Source organism: Periophthalmus magnuspinnatus, chromosome 13 (genome assembly GCF_009829125.3).
Source record: "Periophthalmus magnuspinnatus isolate fPerMag1 chromosome 13, fPerMag1.2.pri, whole genome shotgun sequence".
NCBI lineage: Eukaryota > Metazoa > Chordata > Actinopteri > Gobiiformes > Gobiidae > Periophthalmus > Periophthalmus magnuspinnatus.
The window spans coordinates 20,064,196-20,090,215 of NC_047138.1; the positions used below are offsets into that span (position 1 = coordinate 20,064,196).

Genomic DNA, 26,020 nt, shown 5'->3' on the forward strand with positions numbered 1-26,020 from the left:
GAGAAATATGTTGGCTATAATTCATCAACAATATGTTATTTATTTATTTATTTTTATTTTTTTTGTATTTAAAATCGGAAGGCTAGTCATCAAAAATAGAGGAAAATAATTTTATGGGTATAATTAAGTACACATTATTCGTAACTTTATTAGTGTATTTCATCAACGGTATATATAAATGGACATAGCTAACCTGCTAGCCACTGTGTTCCAAATTAAAAGTGATCATGGGTCGCTCTTTCAATCTCCATCAACTTTTGGTCAAATTCACTTTTTATTGTTGCCCACATTTGTCCTCTGCATTTGACCCATCCTTCAATGCCTCTGCTGCAACCTGTTGGGAGAAGGTGACCGTCTCTAGATCTTGAGGTAGGCTTGGTCAGGACTACCTTAGCTGGAGGATTTAACCTGTTGTTTTGGGTTGAAATAAATTTACTAGTGAATCTGAGTTTGATAAGTCAAAATGTACAAAGGGTAAAACCATTATCAAACAGAGCTAGATTAGCAAACTCTCTCTCCAAACAGAAGTAAAAGCAATTTTGTAATGTATTCTTTGTAGTCGGAAAGACAATATGAGATTTGATAGTCACAGTTCACTGGACAAGCGTATTAGTCCTGCGTGGCACATTGTTGGCTCATTGTTATCATAGTGGTTATTGGGTTTTTTGAATAGTCAGAGCATGCTTCACATAGTCTTTCGGGTAGTGGTTATCTCCCATCTCTTCATATCCTTCCCAAAAACCAAGCCTCATATTTTGGCCTTTTTTGGCATTCCAACTCTTTTATCTGTGAAATTAATTTGATTTTGTTTTATTAAAGAGTTGCCTTCTTTGTCGAAGATCATTCTTATGTGTACAGTTAGCATAAACATCACTTTTATGAAGGGAACTTGTTCATGTCTTTGTTTGAATAGATAAAATGTGCCTAGGGAGGAGAATAAATGCGCTGAATGGACACAGAAATGGTGTACCTCAAGGTAGCGCCATGTCATCTCTTATATTTAAGACAAGGCAAGGCAAAACAAGGCAATATACTGAAGATAGTTATATATTTAGATGACTCATGCTTTGTTTATTGCTTGTGTACATTGATTTGTCCTGGGGAAAAGTCTTGAGTTAATGGGGGGACGCTCAAGACATTACAGCACTGCTACCCCAAACAATTAACTACACAAAAAGAGTTCCTCAATGTAGCATGTAGTAATGTTTTGATACTAACTTTAATCTCCTCTTTACCAGGGTCCCGTCTGCGCCAAGAGGACACTCCACCCCGCATTGTCGAGCACCCGTCGGACCTCATCGTGTCCAAGGGCGAGCCGGCCACTCTGAACTGTAAGGCAGAGGGCAGGCCCACACCCACTATAGAATGGTACAAGGACGGGGAGCGCGTGGAGACGGATAACCCACGCTCCCAAAAGATGCTCCTGCCCAGCGGATCCCTGTTTTTCCTCAGGATAGTGCATGGCCGGAGGAGTAAACCGGACGAGGGATCTTATGTGTGCGTGGCTCGGAATTATCTGGGAGAGGCAGTCAGTCACAACGCATCGCTGGAAGTAGCCCGTAAGTAGTGCATGGGATTTGGATGGCCTCAGAAATGTATCCTGGACTAAGCTTCACAAAAGTACAAGGCGATAAATGACAATTTTTAGTGTTTGTTCACATATGGCCTGGCTTGATCCTGGTCTGAGCCCAGTTTAGGGGTGGGCATATTGGCACATTTTCTTGGAGCCAGATCACGTTTTCAATTTCATCAGGATCCATGCACTTTGTATTTTCTATAGCCTGTATCAGGTAAATAAAGTCATCAGCTACTTCTGAAGTATAATTGGTTAAATCCAGCTGTCACTCACTCAGAGCATTACAGAGGCTGACTAATAGAAGTGGATAGTAAACTGTATTTGTGTTTGAGGAGACAGCTGCATTAAATAGAGTAGAATAGAGAGTAATGTGACATTACAATCAAAATATCATCACAGGGATGAGATCACTTCAATTTTTATCACCATATTGCTCAGCCCTAGCCCAGTTTAAGCCCCAATGTCGATTGTTGTTTGGTCCTGCTTTATCCCTGATCTAGTCCAGATTAGGTTCGAGGTTCAGTCCCAGTTAAGTCCCATGTTTGATGTGGTAATTGTGCAAGTTTGATCACAGCCATAGATTTAATTTATTTTACAATAAAATTGTTAGTTAACAGTTAAAATCTATGGTCTGTGGTTCATGATAATAGGAGGCAGCTTGTTTTTTTGTTTTTTTTCAAACACTATTATTATTAATTTGAAATGAGGTTAATATTTGAGTGCTTTCATTTTAGCCTGTTATATATAATCATTGTACAATAGAATAATTAAGCACACAATTGAAACTAATGCTAAAAAAATGTTCCAAACCCCATCTGGCCCAAAGGCTTCTGGGTAATTACCAGGCTTTGTGAAAAAATGTTACAGTTAATCTGGCTTTTCCCATGTTAACCAAACCTTTACTTAGAAATGGAAAGTGTTGCATTAGAGTTACACATTTGCCTAACAAACGTCTATAATATTGATCCGATGCTGGTCTTACAGAAGCTTGGTCTGCTTTGTGAACCCATCCCTGGTTTTGTCCTCCCGCTGTGGAGAGCTGTGGTCAAGAGCTGTGGTCGAGAGCTGTGGATGAGAGCTGTGGATGAGAGCTGTGGATGAGAGCATGGATGGGCTTGCTGTTTCTCCTGTTTGTTCCACTGTTTCCTGATTGATGCTCATTAGTTTAAATAATCCTAAGGGAGATGGCTGCAGTGTATTTTTGAATGAACATAGAATTGACGAGTGCTGACAAATGGCTAGTTTAAAATGTGGCTACAATTGTAAGATTGGTTTGACTAGTTATTTAAAGATAATAAATGTATTAGCTTGAAATAACTTGTCGATTAGCTATTATTATTAGCTAAGTAGTAAATAATATGGTTTAGAAACAAAATGTAACATAAAAGCTGTATGAGCAATGTTGAGTTCCTCAAGGCAGTGGCTTGGCACTGACTCGGCACTCTTCAAGTCTGATACAAAACAAACACTTGATTTCAAACAGTTTGGTGTATATGTGTGTCAGGTCACTAATATGTAACCTAATAGTACTTCTTATATCCAGTGAGTGTATTAATCTGTATATGAATGTTCATAACATATAGACCTATAAGTATATAAGCATATGAGCTAGTCTTAACAGAGAAACACAGTTAATGTAGCTCAATACACAAAAGACAACAAAGGGCAAGTGTTTATGTTTCAAATATGTTTATGTGAAAAAAATAAAAAATACACAAATAGACTATTTTCTTCAAATAAAATTAAAGCCACAGTAAGTAACTTTTGTTACTTACAGACTGAAATTAAAGCATGTTTTTTTTTTTTCATTGTAGATATGTTTATTGCACTGAAAAACCTAAAACTTAAACTTATGAGCGGGCTTGCATCTCAACAAACCTGACTCTTACCAGAACTGACACTCCATCAAATGTTCCTTTAGCAATAATTATCTTCAGTATGTCATAAAACGCACATATAACCACGGAGAATGTTCTATTTCCATGGAATTATGCAGGTGACGTGCCACCTCCAGAAAGTTACATAGTCTACCTTTGGACAAATATTTAAAGGATCTATATTGTGATATTTTCTGATCTCTGTTATAATATTGTTACCTGGAGTTATCGTTTCTTTTATTCACACATTTAACGCATAAACCCTGCATATTTAGGCTAAGTTCTTCTCTCAAACAGGAAACACATCACACCTTGTGATGTCATGTGGTAATACAGGTGCTCCTCTGTGTTTTTAAACTTCATACACGTTTACTAAAATCATTTGGATGATTTCAGCCCTGGAACTGCAAATCTCTACCGAACAAAAAGTAAAAGATAGCTGTTAACTTGAAAACTATCGCTTCAAGACATTATAAGGTGGAACAGAGCATTTTGAGCTTTTAGACAGACTGATAAGGATGTTTTTGGTGAGGTAACATGGCTTAAAGCTAACAAGAGTCTATTTTTTGAAATATAGGGCCTTTAACAAATTATTTCACATATTCGTTCCATACTTTCGTTTAAACTGCCATTGAAAGTGTTTTATAATGATCAGGTACAATTCTGACCAGCAGCAATTACAAGAACACTACCACACTGTATCCTTAATACTATGTTATGGCACAGATGGTATTATTATTAGATATCGATCTGAGCTGCTTTGAAATGGAAACTTGGTCTGTTTAGGTCTGTATTCCTCCATAATTTATCCCCTCCAGCCATGGAATGTGGGTGAATGGCTGCTCCAGTTTGCTGTCTCCACTCTTTCCACCCTGAATGTGCTCACTGGTTTGAATAATCTCAGAGGAGAAGGCTATTGGACGCGATCTGGGCTCCCCAGCCCCGAGGAACCAGAGGAAGGGGGGGGGGGGGGGGCTCCGATCATCCCAGGGTGAGTGCTCCTCTATAGGGCCCTCAGTAGGTGGTCAGGAGCCACAAAGGGAACAAAAGGCCCAGTGTTTGGACCCTCTCCGGGCTGTGTGTCAGAGAGATAGATATGAGGTTTTATATGAAAAGGAATGCGAGACTTGCATCCCTCTTAAGTCATCTTTTAATGAAGAGCGTTTCTTGCTAGTGTGGATTCTTGTATTGTGGCCAGAGCAGAGCAGCTTTGAAGTGGGTTAAACGTGTCAAGAGTCTGTGAGTAAACCCTTTCTGTCAGGATAGTTCACTGCAATAAAAGGAAAATGTACCAGGAAATTACAAAACAATTTGACTGTTGTGAGATAATGGTGAGTGGTAACGATGTGTGTAGGCCTGTCACAATAACAAACTTTGAAATACGATATATTGCTGAAGAAAATATACATGATAAATGATAAAATTAAAAAGCATTATGCCACTAACATTAAAACCTTTAAGCAGGATTCACCCCAAAGCAAGACCCCCCCCCCAAAAAAAAAAAAACTGTTCTATATGTGCAGTATTTTTAATAAACATAAGCTGAAATAAATATATGAAACATTAATGAGTCATAAAAGTTATTTATTCAACCCTCTACAGCTCAAATCTTCAGAAAAGTATAAAAAATGGCATATATTGATTATTGTGACAGGCCTCACTGTATGAGCTCACTTTAGTTGAGTAAGTCTATGTAGTAAAATGTTTGCTCTTGTAAATTCATAATGTACTTACATGAGCTGCATGTAGCTTGCACAGTTAAAGAAAGGTACTACAGTCACATCTGGCTGATGTGTCCAGAGCCTTAACCTGCAGGCAAAGACACATACAAGTGTGTCTCATTCTCAGTATATGGGCAGGCCTCATGTGAAAGAACCTCCATAATTAACTCACTGAGCTGCAGAGGCTGCACTTGCACTGATTCGTGATTGGCTGCAGGTGTTGGGGTTTAATCACTACTACTTTTAAAACTTTTCTGCAAATGGAAATTGCAAGGTATAAAGTGCATACACTGTATGCCATGTGCTTGTCTTCACAGAGATGTTATTGCTTTGTCTGGAATGTTACACAATATGTCATTGAACATATCCCTCTTGTATTAATTTAATCATAGGTCTTTATATTGATAAAGAAACTCTACACGTTCATTATTACTCCACATATCCTCTCCACATATCTGATCTGTAACTTGATCTGGTAGTTTCCAGGCAAAGCATTAACATTTCAATAGCCTACTAGCTACTTGACCAATTAAATTGACACAGAAAATAATATTGGCATTGGCGCTTTTATTTTTTTTTCCCCCATGTATTTGAGTCAAATGTGTCTTGCTCTAGTATACTCTAGTATACTATATAATGTGCAATTAGCTCTTGAGGTCCAAATAAGTCTGCTGTGTACTGTCTAATTATAAAGATTTTTATCATGTCTTTGGATGCTAGTTATTGTAAGTAAAAGACAAATGGACAAAAAGTTGTAGGAGTGAAGATGTTTCTCTGCCAAGCCACTTTTTCATTTCTGGTCAAATTACTGGTGCACACTGCCTTATATCTGTCTGAAGGAAGGATCTAACTACATTGAAACTAAAAACACCTATTGTTTACAGTTTCTGTTTGTAGGCTATGTCTGTTCAGCTACACAGTGCCTGAGTCCTACTTAGCATAATCATTCAAGCCCCTAATAGCTTTATCGTGACTCCAGTCTGGTCTAGTGCTTATAAACTCATCATGGTGAACAGTTAGGATGCTCAGAATGCATAAGGTAAGTGATGAATAACTTTGGACCAGTGCAAACAGTTTAAAATGTAGTAGTACTAGTTCTGTTTTTCACATTTTAAGGACAGTAAAAATCATGTACAGCGTGTTTAATCCAGTGATAGATCATTTAGAGTTATTCTTAAATCATATTCTAATAAAAAAAAAAATCTAAATTATAATCATTTTCAGCTCATTTGATGTCTCTTTTTGCAGTTCTCTGTGTGTGCGGTTTACAATGACAAACCTGGGGCTAGTTTGGGTTTCCGCAGGTTTTTGCTCTGACCAAAAATCTGGAAATAAACACAAGCAGAACAACTTCTTTTCTCCTGCGGTCTCTGGCTTCTCCGAGTCTAAACATTTACTTGGGGCTGCAGACTCTTTCAAGTCACTATACGCTCGGCCTCACTCTCCCCAAATCCATTCTCTCCACTCAGCACTGTGCACTTCACATTTGGTATTCCCCATGGTTTTGCTACACTGAGTCAAACCACATGCAATGGATATAAAAGATGACAATGGCCATGTCATTTTTAATGCTTTGATCCATCCAGCTGTAATGCTAGACTCTGTTACTTAGACCCTTGCAGGTAGAGATGCCAGCGAAAAAATTAAGGGAATGATCAGTAGATTGGGTGGGAAAAATATATTATTCAGAACCTAGACTTTTGAGGTGTTGAAGATGAGGAGATGAAGATGATGATGGTTCTGCTGCTTTGGACAGCTGAACAATAGGGTGAGATAGAGAGTGTATGAATGGCTTGAAATATGATTGGTTGGGAGGCAAGACTGTCGGGCTTTGATTGGCTGACTGTGACGATGTGGCGATAGGAAGGGAAAACAGGGTGATGTGTGTTCCTGGTTCTGTGCTTCATTTTTAAGTAAACTTTTTTGTTGAGTTATCTCCATTTTTGTCATCAGCTATAAAACAGTTATACGTTAATTTGGAACTAAACTCTAAATCCACCTTTTCATTACTAAACTGTGTACAAGTTTCAATAGCATTATCTGCTTTTGGCAACTTTTGTGCACACTAGGTCAATTTGCAGCATCAAAAACGTCTAAATCTAAGTGTGTGCTGCCTTCAGTGGCCACTGCAATTTCCAGTAGTTGGTGACATCTCGAAAGACTGCCTTCATTGGGATGGAGTTTGAAATGAAACCTCCTCACTCTCCCTCCACACTCTCTCCTTTAGTCCTCCAGACCCTTCCCCTCCTCCCCCCTCAGTCTCTCCTGTAGTCCTCCAGACCCTTCCCCTCCTCCCCCCTCACTCTCCCCTTTAGTCCTTCAGACCCTGCCCCTCCTCCCCCCTCACACTCCCCTTTAGGCCTCCAGGTACTGCCGAGTTTAGCAGTGTGATGTTAAATGAGATTGTGAACGGAGTGCAGTTGTTCAGTCCCACTTTAAGTTACATGAGTTATTATTGTGTTACATGGCACTGCTCTAAATAATACCAGTATAATAATGAAGACAAATAATTTTATAGTGGTGATTTTTAAACCTATGCAGCTCTGTCTCATTGCAAACCTATAAGAGCGAGGTCACTGTTTGTGCAGTGCTGTGTTCTTATGGGCTGAAGTTAATGCTGCACTAAAGTGTTCAAACAAAGCATCATGTATCTCCTTTAGTCATGCACTTCAGCACAAACTAAATATTGGCCTCAGCTGGAGCTTTAAGTCCAATGGCTGAACATGTGTTACTATCAGCCCAATATATAGTCAAACCAATATATCGGTCTATGTCTACAAGAGAGTTATAATGCACTGGGCACAATATTTCCTAAAGCAATTTAAATTGTGATCAGTGCAAGGTCGCTCACCAGTTCAGCCAAAGTACCTATCCTATCCTAGCTCATGTTACATAGAAAACAGTCTTTAGTCTTTGTGATGGCTGAAGCGCGTTGACAATCAGAATCAGAATCAGAATCAGAATCAGAATCACTTTTATTGATCCCCGAAGGGAAATTCTCTTAGTTACCAGATGCCACAACCACAAGATAGAATTTAAGTTAAATAAGAATAAAATTTGTGCAATAAGAATAGGTGTCATGCAATAAGAAATAAAGTGTCAGTGTTTCTAAAGTGTCAGTGTTAAACAAAATAAATAAATAGATCACCTCACAAAAATCACACACTATTTACATCTATGTACAAAGTGGAATATTGGAGTATTGAAGTGTTTGGTTACAGAACGGAGTTTAACAGTTTGATGGCGACAGGCAGGAAAGATTTCCTGTGTCTCTCAGTGGAGCAGCGTGGCAGTAACAGTCTGTGGCTGAACGAGCTCTTCAGATTGGCCAGCACCTCGTGGAGGGGGTGGAGGGGAGAGTCCAGAATGGTCCTGACTTTGGTCAACATCCTCCTGTCCGACACAACAGTCAGAGAGTCCAGCTCCTCCCCCACAACATGACCAGCCTTCCTGATGATCTTATTGAGCCTATTAGTGTCCCTCACGCGCAGACTGCTGCCCCAGCAGACCACAGCGTACATGATGGCACTGGCCACCATAGACTCATAGAACATCCTGAGCATCGTCCTGCAGATGTCAAAGGACCTCAGCCTCCTCAGGAAATAGAGGCGGCTCTGGCCCTTCTTATAGACTGCGTCCACGTTTCTGCTCCAGTCCAGTTTATTGTCCAAGTACACTCCCAAGTACTTGTACTCCTCCACCACGTCCACACTGACCCCATGGATGGAGATGGGAGTCACAGCCACTTTGGTCCTCCTCAGGTCCACCACCAGTTCTTTTGTCTTGGTCACGTTGAGTTGAAGGTGGTTCTTCTCACTCCACGTGACAAAGTTGTCCACAACAGTCCTATACTCCCTCTCGTCACCACCGCTGATGCATCCCAGCACTGCAGAGTCATCAGAAAACTTCTGAAGGTGGCAAGTGTCACTGCAGTAGCTGAAGTCCGTGGTGTAGAGAGTGAAGAGGAAGGGAGAGAGGACTGTCCCTTGTGGAGCCCCGGTGTTGCTGACCACTCTGTCTGACACACAGCCCTGTAAGCGTACATACTGTGGTCTTCCAGTGAGATAGTCCACAATCCAGGACACCAGGGAGTCCTCCACCTGCATCACCGCCAGCTTCTCAGCCAGCAGAGCCGGCCTGATGGTGTCAAAGGCACTGGAGAAGTCAAAAAACATGACCCTCACAGTGGCAGCCGGTGTGTCCAGGTGGGGGTAGACTCTGTGGAGTAGGGTCAAGATGGCGTCATCTACTCCGAGATGGGGCTGGTAGGCGAACTGGAGGGGGTCCTGCAGATGTTGGACCCTGGGCCTCAGCTGCTCCAAGACGAGTCGTTCCAGAGTCTTCATGATGTGGGAGGTCAGTGCCACAGGCCTATAGTCCTTGGGGTCGCTGGGGTGCGGCGTCTTCGGGACAGGGACGAGGCACGATGTTTTCCACAGCAGGGGGACTCTCTGAAGACTCAGGCTCAGGTTGAAGATCAGGTGCAGGAACAAATTAGTTCCCATGGTTTTTAAAGAGTGTGCAGAGGCTGTGGCAGGGTCAGTCCACTCTCCCCTGATGGACGTAAGCGCTCAGATGTCCCAGAGGCTGTCAGCGAGTCCTTGGTAACCCTGTCAGGACCAGGGGGACAGGGGGAGGAGGAGATAAGACCCCTCCTGTCCTTGTGGGAGTGCGTTCTACTGGCTCTCTGAGGTTGGATCAAGCACAATGGAAAAGTGATTGGAACTTTAAATTAAGAATGGAATTGCAATTGACACAAGGAACCAATACAAAAGGTTGTGAAAAGTGTTTTGTGTGTGTAAAACCAAAAGTAGTTGTTTTTAAATTGTTTGCAGTGGTCCATAGTTATTCCTTACTACATCCTAACATCCTAATTTGTCACAGCAATGACTTTATAAGTACAACTTTCAGAGTCTAGAGTGGAGTTTTGCCGTCACAATAATGCCAACAGCAACTAGTGGGCTAAAATCCTAAACCCCAGCCAGCAGCAACTAGTGGGCTAACATCCTAAACCCCAGCCAGCCTTACTTCCTGGTTTGCGGAGGATAAAAGTTGTCGTTCAGCTTTTCCAGATTCACAATAATTGTTATTCATATCACTACTGTAATAGTTTTGAAGATGTCAGCTATTGTTTTTGGCCTTATTTGATCTGCATTAGTTTCTGTTTTGTATGCTGAGGCATGAAGGCCAGATTGACTTTAATTTTCTTAATTGTATTTTAAGCAGTGAGATGTAAATGCACGCACACTTCACATCTTAGACTATCTTTTTTATCGTAGATTCACTGGGATGGACTCCTCCGCGGTTAGGTAAGGTAGGAGATAGCAGCTTTAAACGTGACATATCATAAAAGTCTTTTTAGGTTTTACTGGATTTTTCCCTAAAAACGTTTAAGTGCATTTGCAGACAGATGTCCCATTGTCGACCTGGAAAAAAATAAGTCTTAGAAAGGCACAATGTCTTACAGATGGAGACCGCAATATTTATACATTGTTAAAGAATTTTGTATAGCTATGGCAACTGCAACTGTTTCTGGAGAGTAAAACAAAAATCAAAAGGTTGTTGGTTCTATCACACTGGGGTTGTCAAAAGTAACGAAAAACAAATACTAATCAATATGAATACTAATAGTCCCATTCACAGGACAGCAATGAACCTCCCTTTAGAATGGTCTTGAGCTGTATCAGAACAAGTATAAGACCACTAGTATACGCCCATGGACCACTTTAGAACCTCCTTGGACGACTGAGGGATTACACATATGTAAGGTCACATGGGAATATTAAAAAAGTAGTAATCATTTAATGTTGAAAATTACATTCTACTGTATAAAGAAAGAGTGTTTTTATAATCAACATTGTATCAGAATCAGTATCGAGTATCTAGCCAATTCCTTAGTATGGAAATCAAGTTTTAAATCAATTCAATTCAATTTATTTGTAGTCATTGTCGCAGAAGAACAACAAAATTTGCTTTTGGAGCATCCCATAAATTTTAGAATCACTAATTTCCACTACTTTTACTGTGTCCTCAGGCAAGACATTTTTCCCATATAAGAAAGTGGTAGCATGATAGTTAGCATGACAGCTGTGGTAAGTTGTAGAGACTAGTCACATTGAAGTATTTTTACTGTAAAAAAAAAACAAAAAAAAACAGACTTGTTCCCTTTTATTCACATTAACTTTTGCAGTTAGCTCAGGAGTTAGGTAGTGACCAGTTTATGGTGAAAATAGCCTATTTAAAATACTTTTGCGATGCTAACATGCGTGTTCCTAACCTAATTTTGTGCTTCCAGTTGTTAGTAAAAACTCATTAAAATGAAGTCATCTAATATGGTTTTCCAGAGGCCTGTAGAAGCTGACATTTTATGTGTTTATTTTAACTATTTCATGTTAAAACGTGAACTTGGCACAATGGCTACAACAGAATACAGAGCTGGATTGGAGTGCTGTCAACTTTTGGATAGCTTCTTCTGTACTGGGTTCAAACAGTTGTAATGACAAGCCTGTGCACTCTCTCTCCTCTCTGTCGGGCCGTGTCGCTTGCCCCTCCACATGGTTCATACTTAACCCTATACAATTATGTTGTCACGGTAACATCCGTAGAGCTGAGCGTGGTTTAAGAGGCTTCTTCATCGGTTGGCAAGAATGTATAGGAACCGGTTTTTCTAGGAATTGTCTGCACCAAGTATCCATTTTTGGCCAAGAGATAGACCGAAACAGACTTGGCAGAACTACTTAGGTTGATATGTTTTACTTCAGAATTCATACAGTGCTTAAATAGCATTAAAAAAATTAAAGGAAAAGAAAAATTAAATGCACTTGGATTATGTGTATGACGCACTCTGCTGGCAAGAAGGTGTACTTTAAAAACACAGAGGAGCACTAATGTGTGAATGCTGGAATGCTTAAGTAAAAATGTATACAGGTATGTTTTTAGGGAGGGAACAACATTAACTAAAAGTTCACAAAGTAAAGCTGTGTTTCAGATGACATCACAACATTCTATAGGTCAATCATATTTAATAAAGATGGGGGCAGATAAAATGAATATTGTTAAAATGCAGATTTATGTGATACAGTGAGTTCTTTGGTCTAGTCACTGAAAGAAATCATTAAGTTCAACATTAGCAAATTACACAGTGCCGTAACTGCCACACAGACAGCTAAATCTCCTGCGTTATTCTACATAAACTTGCTAACCCTGTAGTTTAGATCTGTACAAACATGTTCTGAAATGTCCCTGTGTATCACTATGTCAGATGCCCTTCCTGTATGTCAGATGTCCTCCTGTGTTTCCATGGAGTCTTATTCTGCATAAAAAATGTCTAACCTTGTAGTTTAGATGTGTACAAACATGCTGAAATGGGATTCCTATATTAGTTTGTCAGTTCAGATTTCAATTTTTTTGTCAATTCTTCTGGACACGTTTAAAATGTGAACTTTGAACACGATCCTTTTATTACTTCATGAATCACAAATCTAAACTTCAAACGTCCAAATCACCATTAAATATTCATCTCAAATTATTATCAGTACAACAGTGAAAAAAATCTATATATTGGCCTACACCATATCCATATGATCATAACTGTAACTACATACGCCTGATCCAGTAGCAATAGTAATTTTACCAAGTTGTTGAAATTATTTACTTTTCCTGCTCAAGAATGTCTGGTGTCAATGACTGTAGCTAGGGTGACCACATTTTCAAAATCCAAGACTGGGACACAGCTGGGTTGAGGTGTTTGGTAAAAATAAAATTGTGCAAAGAGTACATAATTAAGAATACTGTTATGGATTCAGTCTGTTCATGACTTCACATATCTTGTTGTACGTCAGTTTAATCTGAGATACTTCAGTTGGTACAAGTGAGTACATATTTGTGTGTTCTAGTCATTTTCAAGCACGTCTTTTTCTGTATTTTTGCTCAACAAATGACAATTTACGCCCCTCTTTACTGTTGGCGGAGATCAGATTGGTAAAAAATAGGGACACCTGGGGCATTTCTTGGATAAAACTGGAACAATCACTGGTTTTGGATAAATCTGCCGGGACAGGAGCAGCAGGGCGCAAAACTGCGACTGTACCGGGTCAATAGGGACGTCTGCTCACCCTACCTATAACATGGATCTTGGAATTAATTTTGGAATTTGGCCTGCCTTTCCAAAATCCCAACAGACTTCCTTTGGCGTGTGTCTCTGAAATCGCAGTCTATTGTAGGCACGTAATTCAACACCCATTAGCAGATTTGCAGAGACAATCTCGAGAGGAAGTCCCGAATATAACCCTGTTTCTTTAGCGTAGCCCTTTAGCTAACACATTACATATTTGCCTGTTGATGTTATTGCAAGGAGTTGGCCCTTACAGTTTCCTTTAGCTCTCGAGCGATTGTTAGCATAATCCACCTTTCAACAGTGCCTGTTTTGCTAGCCCCGGCGCGCTAACCCGGTCTGTTTAGTTTAACATTAACCGCAGCATGTTTGGAAAGGCTAGCATCATTTTTCTCATGTCAACATCTTCCTGGTATTAAAAGGTGTAAATAATGGATTTCCTTTGTTGGGAAGAATGCTGATAAAGTCGACAGGTGGAGAATGTAGGTCAGATCACTTCAAATGAAATATGGCTGTTGTGTTTGGGCTAAGTGTGTTAAACATTGATCCGGTTCATTCATCAGTGGGATTAATAACAAAAGAGTTGGGAAACGCAAGCCGGAGGTGAAGGTAAATATTAATACATGAAATATGTCCTTGTTTACAGTAACTTATCCATACTTCATGTTGGAAGTTATATCATATGTTTAGCTATTAGAACAACACTCCTTCTCCTATTAGGTATGTCTATTTTACAGGTTGTTCTAATTTCAACAGTATCTCCTTAGTAAGTTCTGAGGGTTCAAATAGGGCCTGAGAAACATCGCTTAATTACTCAAACATGCATGGGTGACATCTAAAACCTCTTCAGGCATGTTTTTGAAGAGGGGACAATGTTATAACATGGTAGAAAGTTGATTTTTGCATACTACACTCTCTGATCAAAATAGTATTAGCTATAGCTGGAGTGTGTATTATGAATATACTATCAAATATAGCAGGAACATGCAAACTCCACAGAGAATACCCCTAAACTGTCAGGGAATCTAACCCAAGACCTTCTTGCTGCGGGGCGAGACTACTCAGCCACGATGTCTCCTGTGAAATTTTGCATTGTTGTATACTGGATCAACGCAGGAATTCCATGAGGAATACCCATCCGTGGTTTCCAGAAAGATGGTAAATTGGGACTGTTGTCGTAGGAATCAAAAATTTATTTCCTTATATCCTTGGAATGGTGAAAAGTCCTCAATATGTTGCCTATAACAGGAAATTGAAACTTATGTATATGTAAAATAAGGCGAACAACATTAGCCGTACATTCAGCTTCATCCGTACTCAGCACTTTACTCCATACAGTAGTTGTATCTGACCCAGTGTTATACATGTCTCTCTATGAATAGCCCTTAGCCTGGTCCTTGTGCCGTAGATATGTCCCCTGAGGTAATGGACGCTCAGTACAGATAACCCCAGGGCTGGCGGTGTGGTAGTCACTGTGATGATACAGTACTACCTCTGACCACTACACAGACTAAAGGGGAGAGTTTATCTCAGAGACTGGTTTGATCTCGGTGTGTCTGGTGAATGTCAGTGTGGACTTTATATTGTGCTAGTAACTCCAACTGTGGTGTGCTGCTTAGGCATGGGACAGTATTGAAATTTTGTGTTGCGATTATCATGGTAAAAAAAAAATGTGATTAACGATAATATCACAGCAATGGTAAGTGGTGTAAAAATGTTATGGATATGAATAATGATAGTTGTAATGTTATGAAAAGTCCCATGTTTACATAACTTTTATATTTATATGTGTTATCAGTGAAAACAAATTTGATCTAGCAGAGAACATTATGAACAAGCAAAGCCCTCGACAGAAATCTCGGGGCCCAGGACAAGAAGCCTCAAATGGGCCTCCATCTAATACAAATTAATAGGAAGAGGGTCCAATTCTGGGCCTTTAAGTCCCATGGGACACAAGGGACAACAGACCCCTTTGCCCCCCTGTCGACTCCCAATAAAGGATATTATTGTTTACTGTCCCATCTGTAGTGCTGCTGTGGGAGTTTTGTCACATTTCTATTAAAATCTAGTTTCTTGTATAATTTTAACTTAAGGACAAATACAGCATATTACCTAAGTGTTGAAGATTCCACCATAGAGATACATGTAGAACACCCCCAGCATGTTGTCACTGAATAGTATCAATATGGTCCAAATCAGTCGGCTCCTCACATCTACCTTCTGAGTGCAGCCAGATTAGGTTACTCTGAAGAACGCAGCCTTCTCTGTTATAGACTTTAGAACATTTACACAGCTATTCTTTATGTAGGTCACTCCAGGTCAAAATGAAACGTTTTAATCATTGTTATGTAGGCCAATGGATGTCTTTGAGCCACTTCTAAACCCATCTAAATTAAATACAGTTTATTGTTTAAGTTTGTCGAGGAAAAAAAAAAAAATACTGAATAAAAAAATATACATAAATTACATAAATAGGATAAAATGTGACCATTCTTGAATATACAACTGCATTATAATATTAATATAAATGATAAATCAAGTTGCTTCTCTGCTTTGGCATTTACTGCCGAGGACAGTATTATAATAAACATTGCCATATTCGATTGAGTAAAAGCCCATTAACCAGAGAGTGACTGGTTAGTAGAAACAGAAAGGGCATCAAGCGAAAAGTAAATAAATACATAAAAACACAATAAAAAAATAAATAAATAAAATTGAACTAAATGAATTATATTGTGTTGTAATTATGTTTTTATGTTTTCTTATAAGTTATTAATGCTGTAATATTTGCACAGTTGCCAGTTAATCTCTGCACTAGTGTCTGCCCTACCCATCCCCTCTATACATTAGCTGGCATGAGCAGACACCACTCAAAAGTAAAGTGACAGTGTGTTGAGCCCCATGCCAGTGGGGTTTTATCCAAACGCATTTATCTCATAGATATTCGGGGGCCAATCGGTTCAAACAGCTCAGCGAGGGGCCACCCAACATAGCCGGGGCCCGGGTTGGGTTAGCAAAGTTTTACTCACAAGATGAAGTGTTGTGGATAAAGCTAAACGAGCTAGTTCCTCCAGGCATGCTAACGGTTGACTACGCCATTTTTTCTAACAAATTATGTCGACCCAAGTGTATGTGTCCTGATTTGAACGCTTTCTAGGTGTGTTGTTTTGAAAAGACCCTCTAGCATATTGACACAGGCAAGGTGGATGAAGTGCATTGCTCAATCATACAAAAAAAGAAAATAAAACACACGTGGTTAGCAAACTTTTACCTACAAGATGGAGTGTTGTTGCCAAGGCTAAATGAGCTAGTTCGATCAGACCTGCTAGGGTTTGGTTCGTTGAAGGTCAACATCATATTTTAGAGGCCCTCTTGTGTATCCGCCATGTTTGTATGACACAAGTTGGACCAAACAACCAGCCAAGCTAAACAAATAGATACAGTAAACATGCTCTGAACTTTGAGTAAACTCACCAAGTTTTTGAAAGTTGGCATTTGCAACGCAGCAGTCCTGGTGGTTGTGCAAAAATGTCAAAAAAAAAATTCATTCATTATGTTTTTGGAAAATTATAATTTGTTCCAGGACTGAGTTTAGTTAGCTGCACACACTTAAAATTACTTTGAATTACTAGTATTATTTAATATAATATTTTTGGAAGTCTTAGTATTTTTTAATTAATTACTGAGAACAATATAAAATAACCTATGTGATGTTTTAGGCTATTACAGTATATTCTCCATAATAACGGAAGTCTTACAAGATTATAGTGTCTCGGTTGGGAGTAGGGCCATCTCATAACCATGAGATTGGAGGTTCAAATCCTCTTAGTTCACTGCTGGTTTTCAGATTCTAGAATGTGATGAAGTCATACTCTCAGATGGGAGGCAAGAGACAGTTTGCCCTATTGATTACATTGTACTTTGCCATGAAATATCCCAAAAAACTAGACCCAACAACTCACTGTATTACAACATAAATCTTCCCCTCATCTGTATTAAATATTACTGGCCTCTAGAATTTTGTGATGTCATCTGTAACCTAACAATATGTTATTTTTGTGTGATTGAGCAGTACAATTTCCTGTATCACCATGGTAGTCAATGGTGGTCAGAGTAGCCATGGACACATAATTACTGCCACATCTCTGCTCGTTCGCCGCACGACAGCTACGCCATACTCACTTCTTTCCCAGACATCTTTTTCGACCCAGTTTCTATGTATCCTGATTTGAATGGTAGCTAGGCGTGTTGTTCTCCTAGGCTATTTTGAAGTTGTTAATCTTGAAATGACTCTAAGACGAAGCTCCACTCTAATTACCTACCCTTCGGCACAAACCTGTCAGCCTAAACTTTTAATCCCTCTCCTCCATGGATTTTAATCTCACTTGTAATCATCATATATGCAGAGAGGACATGGTGTGTGTGGTCTGTCGATGCTAGCGTATTTAGCACTGCAGGCTGTTAGCATAAATCAATGGGGCTCGTGTAATTAAAGCCGCGGTTTCCAGTTTGCTGCGATCGGTCGGTCAAACGCTATGACAAATGTAGGAGGTTTGGATGACTTGAGGGACACAGAGGTTATGGAGATACGATATGGTTTACTTGTGAATAATCAATGGGACAAAGACGTGCATAGAAGTATATAGATTGAAATACTGCAGTTCGTAATGTCGTGTTGGTTTAGTCCAGATTTAAACCCATTTTAGTCCTTGTATTGACCTGTTTCTAAACCTGGTTTAGACTAGATTCAGGTTTTGAAGTAGTCCAGGATTAGTCCTGGGTGCATTCACACTTGTCTTAGTTTGGGCCAAGTTTGTGTTATATATTTCTGTCTTGTTCTTGTTGTAGTCCTGGTTTAGTCTGGGTCCAGTTAAGGTTTAGTCCCTTTTAGTCTAGGTTTAGTCCCTCTTTGATGTGGTGGTGCAAGTGTGAACACCTCTTAAGTATTTCTTTAGTTCTCTTTAAGTATTTTCTTAGTTCTAGTTCTAGTCATGATTTAACCCTGCTTAGTCCTGGTCTTGTCCTGGTCTAGTCCTGGTCAAGTCCAGGTTTAGTCCAGGTTTAGTCCAGGTTTGGTCACAGTTTATTCACAATTATGATGAGGTGGTGCAAGTATGAGCACTGCTTAAGTCTTGTCTTAGTTCTGGTTCTAGTCCTTGTCTAGTCCTGGTCTAGTCCATGTTTAGTTTAGGTTTAATCACTGGTTCTAGTCCTGGTTTAGTCCTGGTTTGAATCTGTTTTTTTTTTTTTTTTCTAATATATCATTGTACTTGGTCTAAAATATTTGAATGGTTTTGACCTGTTTAGCCTCATGTTTATACATATTACAAATTTTACTAACTATTTTTTTATTCATCCATAAAACTCTATAAACCCACATTCTATTCTTTAGAACAGTCTTATTATCCTTGAATAGCCCAGTGCAATGTCACCCATGCACGACCTCCTTGTGCCATAACCAACAGTGTCTGTAAGGTGCAAAGCCAAGTGCTGAAACGCTCTCACCAGGAGTCTCACAAACTGGAGTAGATACAGACCAGAACACTACTGAACAGAGTAAACAGGAAGAGCTGCCACCGCATGTACTGTGGCTTGAGGACAATAGTGTAAGCAGCCATATCAGTGAGTGACTATCGATCTATACTCAAAGAGGGGCCGGTGATGAGCTGCTCAGTTCTGTAAGAAGCATTTTGATGAAACTTGCATGACTCTCTGGAGATGTAAGGAAGTCTGTATATCCCCCTAAAAAGCACAACCGAGCTCAAGAAGGTTCAGTGAAGCTAATGTTAAACCAATGGAGATTTTAAAATGCCAGATGCTAAACGCAGAGTTGATTCAAATGTTTTCTGACAGTATTGACCTTATTCAGCCCCTCCCACTTTTGCATCTAAATGCTCCAAACTGAACTTTCTTTGTGATGGTGTTCCCAGTTAAGCGGAAATCCCATTCATTTTAATGGAGAATTTGGAGAGATTTCACAGCTAAAATCTGATATAAAGTAGTGTTGTGTCAAATGTTCTATGTTCATGTGACCAACAAGTCAACACTGATTTTCTGGAGGCTTTAAAACATCTCTGTAGAACAGATTTGCTGTCAAGATCAGCCTCATGCAAAAATAATGCAACCCGAATGACAATGGCGGCGCCTACGGCAACTTCCGGAGTAAGGTGAATAGAGTAATAAATGTATTTACCAGCAGTGACCCAGCTGTTTATCAGGTTGTTCCACCGAGCTTTAGTTTAATTTTCAGCACTGTTTTGGTTCATATATCTCTCAAGAGTTTTGCACTACTGCCTCAAACATGGCTGGTGTCCGTGGTAACTGCATTTTTTTCCACATTCCATCCTGAACTCTATAATTGACAAATTATTCATAAATCTTTGTCCTTGGCACGGTATCATGTATAAAGTTTTGGGGGAAAAGTTTTGCCTGAATGATCCACACTATGGCATTATTTTTATGTTTTCAGATTTTTCTTTCTCTTTCTCAAAAAATATAAAATAAAAATAATAATTATTATTATTATATCTAAAATTCATGCCTTTTGACTGCGAGCATGGGAACATTCCAGACAAAGCAATAACATCTCCATGGAGACAAGTACATGTGACTCGCCACCAGAAAGAAGTTACATAGTACAGCTTCAATCTAATTTCGTATAATTTCATGTAGTAATATATTAAACTAGGACTAAACCTGGCTCAGCCCGGGCTAAACCAGGACTAAAGCAGACTACTGTGAACAATGGGGAAAGCAGTTGGGCCAGTTGGGGCTGTGTAGGGAGAAAGTGTACCTAGAGGAGAAGGAGGTTACATAAGGCAGTGCTTTGTCTGCTAATGCCTCCTAACATGTAATTACACACAGACATAATGTGCTCTCACTATTCACATCAAGGAAGAGTAATCTACTCACAAGGATCTGCTCCAAACTGAGGCTATTATGTATACAGAGCAATTATGTTATTCATACCAACAGTGAACTTCTATGAGAGAGGAGTGAAAGAGCTGGCCAGGTGTGGGGCTATGGTTAAAGTGCAAAAGAAAGGTTAGACTATGCATTTCATTAAAGCCGAGGTATTATTTAAAATAAACTTTTTTGGAGCTTTCGCTCTCATATGATAATGTTTTTTCTCTCATCAAAAACATGCCTGCAGAGGTTTTAGATGTCATCTGTGTATGTTTGAGTAATCTAGCAATCTTTCCCGGGCCCTATTCAAACGTCTTCAAGTCTACACCACCAATGCTCCCACACAACAATTCTCCATAAATATACAAAAGCAGGACACAAAACTGTACACAGCCACTTGACAAACCCGATGTGATGTGCAGTAGTTCCATTAGTGCAGGGGTGGCGAACACGCGGCTCTCGAGACGCATGCGGCTCTCTGCCAATAGGAATGCGGCTCTTTGCCTCGTATAATATTTTCTATATACTGCAGCTCTTTGCATTGTCTCATGTTTCACTTATTTTTTTCTCTCTTAAAACACATTCAAATCCACCAGGGCTTATTAAAACAAATGATAAACAATATATAAAAACTGATTTATCAGCTTTTTTTTATGCTGCGTCTGACACGTGACCGCTCGTCATCTGCGCGGGTTACGTCTAATGCCGGGAAAATAAGTAAACATTTCATGCTCGTGCAGACTGATACCCTCGAGTCAAAATGGCAAAATGCAAAACTAAACGAAAATATGAGGATGAACACAGCACATTCTCTGGGGAAGATGCTTACTTTTTTATTGAACGGAATGGCAAATCACTCTGTTTAATCTGCAATACTACTATATCACATTTCAAGGCTTCAAATCTTTAGCCTCATTTTAGCACTCTCCAGGCTCATATGGACAAGGAATTCCCCAAAGGTTCTGAACTACGCAAGCACAAACTGAGCACCTTGAAAAGCCAGGTAAAAAGACAGTCTCAAATGTTTAAGCAATTGAACAAGCATGGAGAAACTGTGACACTTGCATCCTATAAAGTGGCGTGGAAGATTGCCCGTGCTAAAAAAACTTACAACGAAGGAGAGTTTTTAAAACAGTGTTTTGTGGATGTAATTGAAACCTTGGCTCCAGATAATTAAAAAAATCCCACTGAGATTATCATCCCATCACTCCAACAAGGTAAGAAAATCTGTGATGTGGTTTGGAAATAACACCTGACTTATGCTTGTGTTAATATTTTAATAAGGTAATAAGATAGGATAAGCCTTTATTAGTCCCACAGTGGGGAAATTCCAGTATTGCACCGCACAGTTAAAGAACAGAAGGATAATGGTACATGCAATAAAACAAGATAATATATAAATAGCTTAAAATAATAAAAAAAACAAGCTAAAAATATTCCATCAGTTTACATTATACAGGCCCTACATGTGTTTCTGAAGTGTGTTCAGTAGTTGTGTGTGTCAGAGAGAGACAGATGAAGATAAAGAGCAAATGTGTGTGTGTATGTGTTTGACAGAGTGAGAGAAAGAGAGAGAGGAAGAGATGCCTGTGTGTGTTTATGTGTGTATGTGGGGGGGGTATCTGACCTCTGGGTAGGTGCTGTGTTAAGTCTGGCACAGACTAAGCTGCATTTGATGTGTGTGTTGAGGGTGGACACTTATCTTGAAATGAACAGAAGTACAATGCTTGCTGTTGTTTTGTAAGGAGAGGAGTGTTTTAAGGGAAATAATATGGTTGTAATTGTGTGTGTGCGTGTGTGTGTGTGTGTGTGGGGTAGGGGGGTGACTTTTGACTCAGAGGTTGTTAATAGACGTTAATATGTTGTTTTTTGGCAAATATAACATTTTCAAAACAATAAAAGGTAACATGGTGATCTAAATATGTTACGTGTTAGCGAGTTAATACCCCACAGAAATAAAATACCCCCACTTTAATACAAATTAGACACAGAGTCTAGCGTTTCCTAGAGAACATTGGTGACCCAAGACCAAACCTAGTCTAACCCAAGACTAAACCAGGATATAAACTAATGTAGATAGATACCATTGTAAAATATGACCACAATGCATCAGGTCTTACAACCCAGCTCAAAAGGTCTCATCACTGCAGTCACCAGTCCATAGTATTGTTGTGTTCTTGAGCAAGACACTTCACCCTCCATACCCACGCACTTGATGGACTTTTGGAAAGCCATAATAACACACTCCCTGAGACCTGCCTCCTGTCTTATTAAACCGGGAAGGAGCAAGTCCAACGTCTGGACTTCGGTCACGCTCCATGGTCTGAGTCTGATCCCAAACCTGGACTTGTGCAGGATTAGAGGGGGCTGGGGGATTTGCGGGGAACATTTTGGTGAAATTGTAAAAATTGTGCACTTGGGATGTGTGAGGAAAATTGCAGTAGTTGGATTTGCACCTGTGGTTTACAGTGATGACTTTAGAGACTAGATTTCCCTAAGCAATAGTTGGAGTTGTTCCTATATTCTGCATTCTGCTGGCTTTTTCAAATACTTTAAATACTACGGATATTAGTTTTTCATGTTTATAGGTTAATATAATGTAAATATGTAGAAAATTTTTAACTAATCCTAGCCCATCATTCTTAGCATAAAAACACCATTGTGAAACACTGAAGCAGTTTAAAGGTGCAGTACCAGATTTTTTTTTTGTCTTAGAAATGTGAAAAATAGAAGTAGTTCTAAAGTTACTAACCTTATCCATTCCGAGTAAAAGCCAAAGATTGCCACAGCCAAAATAGGCAATGCTATATGGCCACATTTTCAAAATAAATTGATATAATATACTTTTTTTCATCTGCATTTGAAACTACAATTTTCAGCTATCCCATTTTTGACATACTGTATTTAATTTTTATTTATTTATTTGTTTGTTTATTTTTGAAATATATACCAAGTAGATTGTGGCTGGGAAGCTGTGGCTTAGTAGACAGAGCATTTGCCCACTTAATTAAACTGTGAGTATTTTGACCCCAGATCACACTGGCTCACACTTTCATCGTGTCCTCGAGCAAGACACCTAACCTTCCTTGCCTCCAGCATCCATTCCTCTAAACACGTCCCCCAATTAGCGCACCCAAATTAGTGCTAAGTGAGACGTTATCTGCGTTTGTCAGATGTTGTGCTAGCTGTGGCCCTAGCGTTAGCATGGGTCAGTGGACAGGAGACCTCTTCAGTGATAATGATCTGCTCTGTGCTATCTGCTTACAAATGAAGTGTGAGTGTATAGAGCCATGCCATCTGCCCGCAGGCTAACGGAGAGCTAACAGGGAACGCTAACAGGGAGTGCTAACAGGGAGAGCACATCCAATTGTCATCTAATCGTCCTTGGTTACTGCATGGGCTAATTTCATCATTACAACAACACTGGGTAAAAATGATTTGCTCCTTCAGGGGTGTTAGCTAGCTTCCAAGAATAGCTCTAGCTAATGGATAAGTATTTGATGACATTATATGATTATTACTATTATTTTGTTTTCTTCAATCAATTTGAATTTGAAACATAACATTTTATCTAATTATAAGGCGTTTTGTTGTGTACTAATCATGATGTGCACGTTAGCATGCCAGTTTTACCAGGGAGGTCAATCTACGGTCTGGTCTCTGAAAGTTGTGAAAACTGCTTATAAACTCATCTTGGTGAATAAATAGGATGCTTACAATGCATAAGGTAAGTGTTTTTTTTGTTTTTTTGTTTTTTTATGTGTAATGATTTTAATTCTTAATTTATCATATTACTTAAAATAATGAGTACTTATGTAACGGTTACTTCATTCTGGTGTAGTATTTTTACTAAATGTTTTACTTTTACTTAAGGAATAAATATTTCACTGCACTGACAGCCATTTGAATATTATTATAAAGAAACCTATAGGATTGCTAAAAGTATTGAAAATCAGATACTAATCGATACTACAACTAGTTTCGATATTAGATACTATGGAACCTACCTAGACCATTGAGGGTTTACATGGATATAAGGCCACACGGGAATATAAAGCAAAGTATTAATATTTAATGTTGAAAATCATATTCTGTTGTTTAAAGAAAGAGTGTTTTTATTGTCATCATCAGTGTTGGGAGTAACGGCGTTAAACTATAACGGCGTTACTAACTGCGTTACTTTTTCAGTAACGGAGTAATCTAACTAATTACTTTTCCCAGCGTCATAACGCCGTTACCGTTACTGACAATAAAATGTGGCGCGTTACTTTTAATTGAGTTCACTCTGCTCTTCATCAGAGTCTCAGAGATAAAAGGCTTGTTTGAGATGAGGCGGGCGCAGATACGACGCCGTCGATTGGTGCGCGGTGCATGCCAGTAAGTTTTGTGTCCAAGATGCCACCGACTTGCTCTGACGTAACTTGTGCGCCGGTAACGGGAAGTTTTTGAGCGCAGCAGCTCTCCACCAACTGCGGCTACCTGCATGGACTACAAACGCGTAATGCATGATGGGAAATGATGTCCTGTCCACACGTGCATTCACAGCAGATTAGGTCCAAGTTGTGTTTTGATCAGAAACGTGACTGTGTTCTCTCCAAAAAGGAACAGGCTCAGATCAGAGGTGATTAACATTTGAATACTGGACAGAGAATTACAGTGTGTGGCCAGAGAAGGTTAAAGGTTTTGTATTATTTTACATGGTTTACATTTGAATGCCTTAGTTTTGCAAAACATGGTAATGAATCTTTTCAGTATTATACTGAAAGCACTTTATTGTTACTGTTTATTTTAATGAAGAAAATACTTGAAGTACAGTTGACTGACATTGTGTGACATGTTGATTTATTTGCACTTCAAATGAAATGTTTTATATATTTTTTTATTTTTGATAAATTTTATAATTTACTTGGAAACAAATGCAAAATAATTGCAATCTGTTAAAGTAAAATAAATGTTAAAGGTTCACATCTGTTGTGTTTTTATTGTTTTAACATAATAAGTAACGTGGAGTAAAGTAACGCGGAGTAGTTACTTTGCCTAGTAACTAGTTACTTCTCCCAAAAAGTAACTAGTTACTTCTCCCAAAAAGTAACTAGTTACTAACTCAGTTACTTTTTGGGAGAAGTAACTTGTAACTATAACTAATTACCGTAAATTTCGGACTATAAGCCGCGACTTTTTTTCCACGCTTTGAACCCTGCGGCTTATACAGCAGTGCTGCTTATTTATGGAATTTTTACTGGATAACGGCCCCTGGGGGGGGCGCTCTCTAGCTGTAAACGTGAGACAGACATGGGGAAAGATTCTGCTCTGAAGAATTCACTAGTTTTGATTTTGAACGATCATTTTGCGCATCATGAAATGGATATGATGCAGTTTTTAAGATAAAGAAGGAAATAGAGCAGGGGTCGGCAACCTTTAACACGCAAAGAGCCATTTGGACCCACTTTCCACGTAAAATAAAACACTGGGAACCGCAAATACTTTTTGACATCTAAAATGAAGATAACACTGTGTATAATAATAACAATGTAACGGAATAATGTAGGTTTTATTTTCACGGACATGCCTTCTACACGTGGCAGATAAATATGGCAAAAATAGTGCATAAAAAAATACAACTCACCAAACTGCTGCATCAGTGTGAGCTCTGCTACTTTTGTTTTGGCTCATTTTCACTCGCTTGTGGCTCTACTTTTGGGCGACATGTCTGATGTGTTATATGTGAGCAACGAAAAATAAGAAAATATAATTTTATTTTAAGATCATAATAATCTTCCAATTTAAACTACAATAAAAAAGAGCTAACGCAAATAAAATACACTTC

The 26,020-nt window shown here is 39.1% G+C and overlaps 1 protein-coding gene across 2 annotated transcripts in view; it reads left to right on the forward strand.

Moving 5' to 3' along the window:
- Positions 1–26,020, forward strand: part of robo1 (roundabout, axon guidance receptor, homolog 1 (Drosophila)) — a 315,801-nt gene that overhangs the window by 46,435 nt on the left and 243,346 nt on the right. For both annotated transcript variants that reach the window (XM_055226042.1, XM_055226043.1), the window contains exon 2: positions 1,239–1,559. In XM_055226042.1, the coding sequence (XP_055082017.1) occupies positions 1,239–1,559 (321 nt within the window). The remainder of the gene's footprint in view (positions 1–1,238; positions 1,560–26,020) is intronic.